This window comes from Ursus americanus, chromosome 7 (assembly GCF_024610735.1).
Source record: "Ursus americanus isolate L20-20 chromosome 7, mUrsAme1.1.p, whole genome shotgun sequence".
NCBI classification, from domain to species: Eukaryota; Metazoa; Chordata; class Mammalia; order Carnivora; family Ursidae; genus Ursus; species Ursus americanus.
In genome coordinates this window covers 77,741,647-77,754,338 of record NC_142133.1, presented here as the reverse complement: position 1 = coordinate 77,754,338, position 12,692 = coordinate 77,741,647, and the positions used below count along the sequence as shown (strand labels likewise).

The 12,692-nt window shown below is 47.8% G+C and overlaps 1 protein-coding gene across 6 annotated transcripts in view; it reads left to right on the top strand.

Annotated features, from left to right (window-relative positions):
- The window catches only part of GREB1 (growth regulating estrogen receptor binding 1), a 129,625-nt gene that overhangs the window by 47,101 nt on the left and 69,832 nt on the right, over window positions 1-12,692 (top strand). Inside the window, exon 1 of one of the 6 annotated variants that reach the window (XM_045776037.2) lies at window positions 9,851-12,593. The exons of the other annotated variants lie outside the window; for them this stretch is intronic. Within the exon in view, the coding sequence (XP_045631993.2) occupies window positions 12,576-12,593 (18 nt within the window). The 5' untranslated portion in view covers window positions 9,851-12,575. Of the gene's footprint in view, window positions 1-9,850; window positions 12,594-12,692 lie in introns of those variants that run through there. 6 annotated transcript variants of the gene reach the window in all.

Here is a 12,692-nt window from a genome sequence, read left to right as displayed (position 1 = left end):
CAAAAGCAGCAGTGCGTATAATTATGAATGATACGCTAAAGAGATCTACAACACTTTCTGGATCCTGCTTGGTTGTTTCTGGAGAAGAGTTTTTTAGTAGTCTCTTCTTTTTTGAAAATCTTCCCTGGCTTTATTCTGAAGGTGCTTCTCCCCCATTTGGTTCTGACCGCAGCTGGAGGGGACACCCCCACTGCTTTGGAGTTCCAGGGGAGAGAGCTTAGGGACCCAGGAAGCGCTCCGACATCGTGAACAGATGTCTGCGTGGCGTCTTGGTTGTCAGGCAGCTGCGGGCAGGACAGCCTCAGTTGGAGAGCCGGAGGATTAGACAGAAGTCTGCCCCTCGCCCCACTTTTCTTCCTTCAACAGCACCTGTGGAGTTTATGAGTTCCTCCAGGGAATATCGGAGAAATCTACATTAGAATGCAGTTTCCTGCCAGGAGGATTGTCAAAGAGTTTATAGGAGACCATTCTGCCGGCTGAATGCGTTTATGGCCATATCATATATTCAGGGCGGACTGTTCCTACACCCCCATTCTTCACGTGGGAGGGCCCCAGCGCGCCTGTGGAAATTACAGAATGAGCTTGAAAACACCGGCTGGAGAGGGCTGCGCTTAGTTTTTGTTATTTTGGTTCTTTTTTTTTCCCTGAAACTTTGGACTCACCGGAAATGTCCCCATGGTTGTGTGGTGGCTGAAGGATTCTTAGGTTTCGCCGCAAGGAGGTTCGAGGAGGAAGGAACAGGGATTCGTGGCAGCTCAGATTGGAACTGGAGTTTGGGGGTGTTCTGGTACAACTTTGGGGTGGGGCATGTCTCATCCCTTCCAGTGAGGCCCCGAAAGGGCAGCAGGATTCAAGGGGGAATGCTGTCACCTGCAAGGACCCGGAGCCCAAGGCCAGAGCGTCCCAGGTCTATAGGTATGTTGTGGGTGTGATTCGGAGTGGAGACAGGTGGAGAAAGGGAAGGAGAGAGGGGCCTGGCAGGCAGCTATGGAAGGGTTTTCTCTCTCGAGGCCTTGAACTCCAGAGCACAGCCTCCTTCTTCTCTGCCACGGTCACTTCTCTAGTCAAGGATGAGAGACAGGACACAGACAAATGGGTACCACACCAAGGAGCCTTTGCTCATGGGAGGGGCTCAGCAGGTGTTCGTGAGGGAGCCGGGGGCCCGGCCAGAGCATGGCTGGAGGGTCTTGGGCACTTGGCTCACCACGCTCTTGTTTTCTGCTTTGAGGTTGGCCCGTCTCCCCCATCCTTCATCTTCGCCGGGGGGGGGGGGCAGTCTTCGAGTTGCAGTATATTGCAGTATTGTCCTACAGACCTTCTTAGGAAGCCTCCGTGATCTTTGAAGTGCAGCCTGAGCAGGTCTGTGGAGTGTCCTTTCCTTGTTCTCCAAGGCTGATTCTAAACGTGTTGGCAGGGCACAGTCTGAACTAGCCTCTCGCCACCCTCCGCTTCCTGCTCCCCCATATCCATCCAGATCTGCACCAGCATCTGGAAGGACCTGCCTTCCCCAGTCAACGATGTCCCCCTGGGTCCAGCCTGGGTGTGTTGTCCACCTTCCACCCAGAATGCCCTTCCTTCTTTGCAGCAAACCGATGCGCATCCTTCCCAATTTAGTTTTTCGAGGAGGCCCTCTGAGATTGACCAGAGATAGAAACTTCCACGCTCTTCTGTCTCCTTCGAGCCACCTGCTTGCCTACACCCTTGCTAAGGGAAACTACCACCCTGTACTTGGTGCTATGTTGTTTCCCTGCTCTTCCTACACAGCTGTGGGTGTCTTTAGGTCAGGGACCCTGTCTGGTTCACTTTCACCCTTAGCTCCAAGTAGGAAGAGGTATTTCTGCTATATATCCACATGAGACCATTTGAGCCTTTCATTTTAAGGCTAAGCCATGATCCTGGAAGGGGGAAGTTATCTTTTTCACAGAGAAGGCATAGGATGGGCCAGAAATTGTCAATGTGTGGCTTAGGACAGATCCAGCTGTCTCAAGTTGGGGCTGAGACCTGGGAGGCAGGCCTTCAGTGGCATCTTCTCTTCGCGCCTGGCGTGGTCTGGGTGGAGGTCAGGGGTCTCCAGCAGCCTGGGGTGATGAACAGCGCCAGCAGTCATTTCTCTGCCAGATCTGCTGTTAAGAAAGTGCTCTGGACTCGGTTGCCGTCTCCAGCGGTTCAAACCCCCGAGGAGGTGGGAGACAAGCACTCTGTGTTCTTAGGGGAAGAAACCCTGGAGCACTGGGCTCGGCAGCAGAGGACTGGGGGTGGGAGGGGGGACAGAAGAGGGAGTCACGCATTTGGCTTAAGTGGAAACCGCAGGAAGAAGAGGCACAAACAGGCCAAGGAGAGCAGCAGTGTGTTCATGAGGAAAGAACAAAAGTGCCCGTCTTGTACTTTGATGTCCAGCAGAGAGGGCTTCCTTCTGACCCCGCTTGGAATAGAATACAGAGAGGTCAGTTCAGGTGATTCCCCGGGGCAGGGGGGCAGGAGCGAATAGGCTTTTCTGGAACTGTAGCAGCAACGGCACCCCCGGGGCCTAAAGTAAAACCTCAGCCTTGGTTACTTGGGCCAGCGGGGCTCTTAAACCTGGCACCTGACTGCTCTCAGACAGGGCCGTGCTCCATTTTCATACCGTCCTCGCTGAAACCTCCCGTGGATCCTCCCCCGCTCCCTTCTTTTAGGAGGTATTTTCTGGGGGGCCTGCAGTGTCCCCGGGAAATGAAGAGGTGGCTAGGATAGTTCCTGCTGACAAGGAGAGTCAGGCTTTGAGAGGAAGGGGGACAAGAGACGTAGAAAGCATGTCTCTGCTTGGGTTGGCACATTTCAGTTGGTGCCAGAAGTTGAATGATTTCTGCTGAGTAGAAATTAAGTCCGAGTCTCTGGTTAGCATCTAGAAATTGGAATTATGAGCAGTGAATTCCAAATTTAGAGAGGAAACTGGAGTTTATTAATGTCTGTGTGCCAGCCCCCCTCTGTATGTTAGTTTATTTGGCCCTCCCTACAACTCCGAAAGGTAGTTCTTAGCCTCATGTTGTAAATGAGGGGAGGGTGGTTCAGAGAGGTTAAGTAACTTGCCCAAGGCCACACAGCTCGAAAATAGCCTAGCTGTGACTTAAGCCCCTGGTAGTCTTATTCCAAAGGACAAGCTTTTTACCACCTAGCAGGCAGTTTATGAATGCTTTGCAAGGCCCAACTTTGAAAAATCGTTTGAAGTTGGTAAAATTGAACTTGACCAAGAGGCTTATTATCCATGGAAGGGAGTTGCGCGGCCTTCTCTGAGAGTCCTGCTGGTTTTGCTCTAACTGGGCACCATGATGAAGACTGAAGAGCTTGTTCTCAGGACATCCTGGGCCTCCATCTCCGTGCAGAGGGACTGAGCCAGCAGTGTGCGCCCTGGGCGTTTGGGAGAAGAGCCGGTTTGGACGAGTGTGCAGCCGGGGAAGTGGTGGCTTTATTTTTATGGGCAGAATGACACGTGTGCAGCACCCAGGGGCACACAGAGCTGGGTGTTATCTTAGGAAGGGCATTCTAGCCCCCTCCTCGACCTCTGTAACTGTTGACAGATTTGGGCTCTGGGTTTAGGGAGAGGTGCCCCATTACTTGACTGATAAAAGCAAAGTGGAAAGTGCTCAGAAAGGAACTGGAGAATAATTGTGGGCCCGGAGGTCAGCCGGACACATAAGTCTTCAGATTCTCCAGCCAGTGTCAGTGAGCCTTTTAAGATAAACGGATTCTTCTGCCTCTCAGGCAGCACTTTCGATCTTTTATTCCGAAAGAAAGAAAGAAAGAAAGACAAAGTCACTTTTCAAGGAGAGGCTGAGCTAGAATATTTTTCTTTGGGCTGGAGTCTGAGTTTCCTGCTTTAATCTCCAGGGGACAGCCAGTCGGGCTGACAGAGAGGCGGACACTGTCCAGGCCCCCGGCCCGCCGATGGCTGGTTTGTTTGTTTGCTTTGCGTGCCTCTCGGAGTGGTGGTCGGCCTGCCCCCCTCCTCCCTCCTGCAGACCTGTCTTCAGGCAACATTCTTAGAATGCTCTTGGTTTCCGTTGTCTGGCTAGAAATATGTCTTTTTAAATGGGGCTTTTCATTTACGGAGGCTTTATTTTCTCATCCCTGGCAGCCCCCCTTTTGGTAAAGCACCTTTCAGAAAGAGCCTAAGGCGACTTTTTTTTTTTTCCCCCTAAGCCAGAGTTTTAGCCTGGCGGGACAAGTGAACGTCATGAGAAAAAGCCAGCAACTTTAAAAAACACTCCCTTTTCTGAAGTCACTGGCGTCTTTGAAAGCAGAGACTCTCCTCCTTCGGGCCATTATTGGACATTCGAAAATTGTCCAGAATGAAGGACCTTAGACAAGTCACATAATGTCCCCTGCCACAGTTTCCTAAAGTGGAATGAGAACCGTGCTCCGTGCATTTTAGAGCCGTGATGAAGAAGGTCTAAAATGACAAATGTAAGTGGAGAAGAAGGGCCGCACAAGGGTCCTCATAAATGACAGCTGTATTTTGATTTTAATATGTTCCAGGGGTTTACATTGCTAAAGGAAATAATAAAGATGCGAACACAACGCATGCTTTAAATCCCAGACTCCCTGTCTTCCTCTGCAAAATGAAGGTAATCCTTTTCTCACAGAGGTGTTAATGCCCTGTAGCTACTGGACAGATCCTGGTTTTCTTGCTCTTCCATTCAAACTTGGGTCTCTCTCCATGTATATATTTACTGATTTACAAACTGTGCACATGGACCGCAGTCTATCATATATATTATTTACATTCCAGAACAGATACCGAAAACCAATTAAAATGATTAGATGAAACAGATACAAACAGAAGTTTTGGTATTTTCTTTTTCTGTGCTCCTTGTGGATCTAATGCTGAGATCTGTAGGAGCTGTGATGGGGACCTTCCGAGCTCGGTCCTGTGGTTCTGTGAGTATAGGTAGAACCCTCCATGAGTAACTGCAGGAGCTTATGGGCTCCCCGAGATTACGATGTGTGTGCCTGCTTTGTCCCGTGAGGCCGACTTCCTGGCTTTGTCCTTTAGAAGTTTAGAGGAAGGCCATAGCTTTCTATGAAATTGGGAAATGCCTTGTCACTACTGGAAAAGGCACTGGAAGGGAATGGTAATACAGGTTTGTACCCCTTACACAGGGTGTCTGAGATGTCCTATTCTGCGAACGGAAACTTCTTCATGCTGCTTTGCATGGGAGACGTTCTTTGCAGATGGGCTTTCAATTCCAGAAGGGGCAGTAGCTGTGTGTCCTTAGACATGACTCCCAACCTTTCTGAGCTTTAGTATCTTCCTCTGTAAAATAGTGATCAAAGTAGAGATAGAAATAATGGCCCGATGGGATTGTTGCTAAGATTAAATTAGATAATCTTGAGGAAATGCTTGGCAGGCTGGGCTGCCTTTGCTCTCGGTCTGTCGTGCACCGTGATCTTTAGTTTTCATGCTACTGAGGTTCTGCACGTCAGTCATTCATTTTTATGCCTGCATTTTATTTTATTTTATTTTTTAAAGATTTTATTTATTTATTTGACAGAGATAGAGACAGCCAGCGAGAGAGGGAACACAAGCAGGGGGAGTGGGAGAGGAAGAAGCAGGCTCATAGTGGAAGAGCCTGATGTGGGGCTCGATCCCATAACGCCGGGATCACGCCCTGAGCCGAAGGCAGACGCCTAACCACTGTGCCACGCAGGCGCCCCTGCATTTTATTTTTTAAACATAACCTTCAGTGTTTACTAAGCGTGAATGTGAACACAGTCTAAAAAGTCATAAGTATATTATCACCTTAAAATGAAAAATACCTCTTTCTACTGCAGGTCCTGCTACCTGGAGGCCACTGTTGTTTAACTTTTTAGTTTTTTAATTCTTTTCTGGAATTCACCACTTAATTTACAAATAACGTGTGCTGCAGTTGTTAATTTCTGGATCATCTTTTCATTTGTACTGGGGCACATGAGAATTTAGCTTTCCCACGCCTCCTTCCCCCGTCCCCAAAATGCACGCTCGCGTGCACATACCCCAGCACACACATGCACACTCCACTTCCCTTTCCCCATCTTTCCGAAACAGTTCTATCACAAACTTTGCTTGAATCCGTATTCAGCGTAGACTCACAGCTATAATTAACTTAAATGTCCAGTTCCTGTACGTCGTATTTTTCCTGCAGCTACTAAATGTCTCTATTTTTTGTTTACTTGCATTTTTATGGACATATCAATAATTCATCCTGATATTCTGATAGAACTTAACTCCTTTCAACGTAGTTCAACACATCGGATAATCCCATCTGTGACGTTGTTTTCTTCTTGGAGACCTCCTTTCTTGAGCTGTTGTCCTTAACACCTTTGGAACCCTTTTTTCTCCTTGTGCTGGATCCCTCGTCCTGGGTCTCATGTTTTCAGATTTGTCAATATTTTCTGTTCCCCAGGAGCTTCTGCAGAAAGAATAGTTGAGATTTTTTTTTTTTTTTTTTTTTGAGATCTTGAATTTCTGAAAATGGTTTTATTCTACTCATACTTTGGATTGTTATTTTAGTTGGGTATAGAATTCTGGGTAGCACATCACTTTCCCTCAGAAGTTTTGAGGGCATTATTTCATTGTTTCCCAGGTTCACTGTTGAGAAATCCAAAGTCATTCTAATTATTTTCAACTTGAGAATGTGCCATTTTTTTCTTTCTGGATCTTTCTTTGGGATTCTCTCTTTATCCTTGGTGTTCCAAAATTTCCTTCTTCATTTATTATGCCAAGCCCTTGGGTTTTTTAAATCCAGAAACTTAAGTCCTTCAGTCCTGGAAATGTTTTTTTGGACTATTTCCTTGGGAATATTATTCCCTCCTTTTTCGTCATTCTCTGTTCCTGAAACTGCTGTTGGAGCATGGCTTCATCTTCTAATTTTCTTACCTTTCCTCTCCTTTGTGTCTTCATCTTCAACTCGGTCTTCTAGCCCTTCCAGTAAAGTTTAAGTTCCTATTATCATTTAAACAGTTTATAAGAGTTCATTTTTGTTTTCTGCATGTTTACATTTTCTTTTTTAAAGACTGTTTTTTTTTTTTTTTTTAAGAGCAGTTTTAAGTTCGCAGCAAAATTGGGAGGAAGGTACTGAGAGTTCCCATACACCCTCGGCCCTGACACATTCCTTGTTGACCTTCAGAGCGCTCTGTTCTTGTTTCGTGGATACAGAGATTATGAATTGTAGTGAATTGTGGTGGGTGTTACCCTTGCAGTTTTTGTTGCTCTCTTTTATCTGTTTCTTTTCATCGCCAACTTTTATGTTAAAGGAGTTTCTCAAAAGCCTTTGTGATGCTGATGAACTTTGGATGTCTGCTTGCTGTTAAGGATCTGGCAGTCTGGTTTTGTGAAAGGCGTTGTACTATGATGTAGCTGCCAAGGGGCTCCCTCATGGATGGGATTAGATGTGGATTGTGGCATTGCGGGTACCCCCAGTTTTCAGTGCCTGCCCATCCTTAAGCCTGAGTCTCAGGGAACCAAATAGGAAAAAGGAATGAGAGGGGAAAGCACTTCATCAGTCGTTACATAGTTGTCCGCTGTATCCCTGAGTCCAGATTCTCTGTGATTTTTTTTTTTTTTCTTGAGAAAACCTCCAGGCTTCTGTGGAGACAGGGAAGAGGCTGCTGAGGGGGTCGGGGGAGGAGGGAGAAGAGTGGGGAGGGCCTCGCCCCCACCCCTAGGTCTTTATCCCTGCTTTTCACTGTGTTCCCTGCAAATCTTAAGCCTTTTCTGGCCTCAGTTATGGTTTGAATTGGTTTGCTTCCTAGAGGATGCCTTAGTTCTTACTCTTTCGAAAGCTATCACCACTTCCCCAAAGCTTTACGTCTGCCAGATGGTGTGGGCACATCTTGTCTGATGTTATTTTGTTTCCTCACTCTGTGCATGTGTGTACGTACCCACGTATTCCTCACTGTCCCCCTAGTGCCGCTTGGGAGGGAATCGAGCTAATGCACGTATTCCATCTGTCCCCTCTCCCCGGGGCCTCCTCTCTCTCCTTTGCGTCCGCTGGTGACCATCCTTGATCTTCCCGGAAGTGCCTGCCCCATGCTTATTCTAACTGAACTTCAACCTAGAGCTTGCAGCTCTTTCAAACGGAATGCTCTAAAGGACACAGCTTGATTTACACTTGCTGGGCGGCGCGGGGCGGGGCGGGGGGGGGGGTGGATGGCTTGGGCTGGATGTCTCAGCCGCGGAAATCCTGCTGAGATAGCTGGCCTTGGTGACTCCAGACTCACCTGGGATCAGTCTGTTTCGCCTGGTCAAGTTCGTAGGTGCTTCTGGGGTCCGACGAATCAGGTGTGGTACTGACACAGCGCTATGTTTGAGGGTGATGTGGTGAAAAGGCCCACATCTGATGATCTCCTGTGGGGCCCAGTAGCCATCCCGCTGCATTCCTAGGTCCAGAATTTTCAAGCAACATTTTGTGCTTCGGTCTTAAAGACAAGCAGCTGTACAGGGGTCCCCTGGAAACTTCGTCCTCCAGGCCCTCCAGTTTTAATCCCAGACACCTCCGTCTGGTTGACCTGCCTGGAACACCACCTTCATCACCGTAAATCCCTAGCTCCGAGGCTTCGGGGACTGTTATGTACTAAAACCATGTCTGATTTTCACCCTCACTTTTGATTTTCCTCTAGCACAGGGCCATCTGGTAAGCCATTTACTACTCCTAAAGACGAACTGCTCCTTTTTCTAGAGCACGTCCGTCCTCATTGCACTTTCTTTGTACTCTCCGGTCCCTTTCTTCAGTGTTCTTTCAAAATCTATTCTACCAAAATACCTTCCTCTCATTTTCCGGCCCACTTTGAGTGCCGGCCCCTTGGCCCAAGTTCTCCCTGGTTCCCCCCAGCGCCCCCTGCATTGTAGCACTTCGTGTCACTTGTCCTTTATGATCTGAAATTCTTCTCAGGGGAATAGTCAGATTTCGCCAGAAATTAATGATCGTGCATGCCCTGACTGCCAGGTGCTATGCTGGGCGCTTTCCACGTGTTCTGCCTCTTTTACTCTCCATAATGACCAGTCAGCCCTTCGGAGTGCCCATTTTACAGACGGGAAGGTTGTGGTTCAGGTTCTGGGAAGGTTGTGGTTCAGGTTCTGGGGTTGAAGAGCATCGTGCACCAGCATCGGAAGGCAGGCAGTGGGGGATGATGTGTCAGGGTGTGCAAGAAACCCTGCAGCTCGTGGGCCTGAACAGCTCTAGCAGGAGGCTGGCAGAGACCTGCGCAGGGAGGGCGCCATCAGAGCTGAGCAGGGGGGAGACAGTGGCCCCAGGCCTTCACAGGTGTTCTCTTCCGTTCATGAGGCCTTGGGGAGGATATCGAAGCTTCCGTGTTTGCCCCTGAGCTAGGCTCTCCAGTTCCCCATCTGACAAGGGCCTGGGGGGGGGGCGTTCTCACTTGCCCAGGAGATCTCCAGCTGTGCCTCCACTTCAGCCTCCTGTGCCCTCCCCTCCCAGAGCCTCTCACCTGGCAGGGGGTATTGTCTGTAGGCTAGAGCTCTGCAGGTAGGAAGTTCCCACACCATCAGTTGTGGTCCCCCTGGGGACTAACAGAAGGGCCACAAAATTTGCATATGGTTCCCAGTTCTCCTCTCTCCTTATTTACTGGTGTTTCCTTGTTATGATTTCAGATGCATCATTAGGTAAGGTGTGTTTGCTTATAGATATGAAAGCTTTGATGTTTGCTTAGAGTTATACCATTTTGTTTTTTGAGTGTGAAGACTCTTCTGTGCCTTGGTTCCTTTTGTGTTTCTCCTCTCCCTCCCCCAGAATTCCTCCCTCCCTCTGCTTCCCTCCCCCTCCCTCTTTCTCCTGCTCCTTCTCCCCCCCCCCCCAACACCACAATTCTATTTCTTTTATTTGAACAAGAGTTCCTTCAGGTTACTTATCATCTCCAAGACTTGAATGGGCTTCATAAGATCGCTCACCTGACCACCAAACGTGTTAGGCAAGGGAGCATGCACAGAGCCTGCATATGGTAGCTGGACAGCGAATGTTTGAGTTCTTCTTCCTCTTTATTGCTCTGTCCACGTTAGGCACCGTCTGCTATAACTGGTGGAACCTCTGGGCTCAGGGTACCAGTCAGCTGTCAGGTGAGCGGAACAGGACCTTGGGAGGGTAGGGTATGGATGCCTCTGTCATTTTCTTTTGCTCATCGAGCATGATTCTGCAGAGACACTATGAAAAACGGGATGGACTTACAGCTCCTTTCTGTGTGCCTCAAGCTCTTCAGACAGATCTATAGAAATAGACATTTGTGATGTTACTAGTTGGCGGCAACTTTAAACAGACCACCCTGAACCGAAAGTAATGCCAGGGTCCCCAAATGTGGCCAGTAACCCCTCATTTGCGTATTGAGGGGTCACGGCTTCCTTGCATCAGGTCAAGGAAAAAAGCAGACTTGAGGACCCTGGAGCCGCTTCTGACTCGGGCTGTTTGGGGGCTCGGGCTATTTGGGGGTTCCTGGCAGCTGACCTCTTTCTCCAGCACCTTCTCTGTGTCAGGCTAATTCCGGAGGCTCATTTCCCCAGGCTGGAAGCAGGGGCTGGCCAAGGGGCCCTGTGGTCAGGGGTTATTGCTGCAAGCAGGAAGTGTTTAATGGTTTTCGTTTACTTGTAGTTGGAAGAGGAAAGGCAGAAAATGGGACTACTTGGCCCATTTTAGGTTCAGGAGGGAAACCAGAGCTCCCTCAGGGCGCCAGTGGCCCCATCTTGAAATGGCTCTGCTACCCAAACAAGGGAGACTTTCCTACATATGTCGTAAGTCAGAGCGCTGTGGGAGGGTGTGGCCGGCTTGTGAAGCCAGGCTCACGGCTGGTGTGACTGTGGACATCACTGCAGTGAAGCAGGAGTTCCTACCACTCAGTGGTGTTGGTGCTGACATCTGGTGGGATTCTTTAAGTCAAACGCTACTTTGAAAATCAACAGTATGGTAGATAAGAAATATGTAAGGATATAGGAGAACTGAGGGATCTATCTCCTTTCCTCCCTTAAAAAGAGTTTATAGGTCTCTTTTCTCACAATGGTAGGCTATTTGTAAAAATCCATCTGGTATCCATCAAAAAGAAACCCTTAACATTTTAAAAGTCAAGTTTCTAAAGGCCACAGTCATGATTATAACCCAATAAAAATTAGAAATAAATAAGACTAGGAGCATCTGGATGGGCTCGATTGGTTAAGTGTCTCACTCTTGATCTCAGCTCAGGGTCTTGATCTCGGGGTCATGAGTTCAAGCCCTGCTTTGGGCTCCACGCTGGGTGGGGAGCCTACTTAAAAAAAAACAAAAACAAAACTAACCTCCTGCCTGCCAGTCTTGACTATTTAAAAATTAAAAATGCATTCCTGCATAATTCAGGAGGGAATCAAAAGGGAGATTTTTGTCTCAAAAGAAATGAAAAGGAGAACACTTTATACCAAACCTACGTGCCATAGCGAAAGAGGCATGCAGAGGAAAGTATGTAGCCCGAAATAGCTTCATTATTAAAGGAGGTGGAAAATAAGGATGACAATAAAGTAATCATTTAAGAAAGTTTGGGAAAAGTACAATAGATTAAGTCAAGAGGAAATAGAAACAGAAAGCTTGCTTTAATGAACTAGAAAATAAATGGAAAACATTAGGAAAGAATATAAATTTAAGTGCTGCTGTTTGGGAAGCACTAAGCATAGCGGTTTACCACGTACGATACGAGAGAAACGTCCGGGCAAGTATCTGCAGCTTCACTCCATGCAATATGACGGGGCCATGACAGTTATTTTAAAAGCATTTGTAAGAAGATTAAGTGAAATGTGCATGTCCAGTGAAAAGTACAGAATCAAAAATTTCATTTATAGAATGATGATGTGAATACTATAGTCTCCCATCTCCCTCTTGTCCCCAAGTTGTGAAGAAAATTAAGTCTGGAAAGAATACATCATCCCAGCACAGTGGGAATGAAGTGTTGACGCTTGTGACAACACAGAAGGGCCTTGACAACGTTGTGCTTTTCTGGAAGAAGCCAGTCACCAAAAGACCATAGATCACAGGACTCCATTAATAGGAACTTTCCAGAAGAGGCAAATCTATGAAGGCAGAAAGTAAATTAGTGGTTGCCCAGGGGCTGGGGGGCTGGGGGATTAAGGAGTGACAGCTTAAGGGTATGACGTTTCTTTTGGGGTGATGAAAATGTTCTAACATTGATCATGCGATGGTTGCATGGCGCCGAATATGCTGAAAACCATTGAGTCGTGCACTTTAAGTGGGTGAATGGTACGGTATGTGAACTGTATCTTAAACCGCCACAAAAAAATCACAGTGGTTATCTTGGGGGATGGGAATATCAGTGATTTTCTTTTGTTTGTCCGCCCTCTTCTGTAATTTCTAGATTTCCACGTTTTCCAGATGTAATTCTACATTACTTGTATAACGGAAATGGTAATAAGCTACAAAAACACTTTAAAGGAAGAATGTTAACAACTGGCCTTTTAGCAGAGAAGGCCGCCATGGGAAATCTGCTAGCCTACCTTCTGAGAAGGTGGGGTGAGGTCTTGTAATCCTACAATCTGGAGATCGTGGAATTGTCAGCCGCCTCGCAGACATAAGGTGATGCGGGGCGATTCTTCTGTAAGTCAAGGAAAAGAAACCATCCTTTGTCTGAGCTCTCTTGGGGGCAGGATCCCATCTCAGGGAGAAGCCGGGGGCGGGGGGGGCGGATCTCTGAAA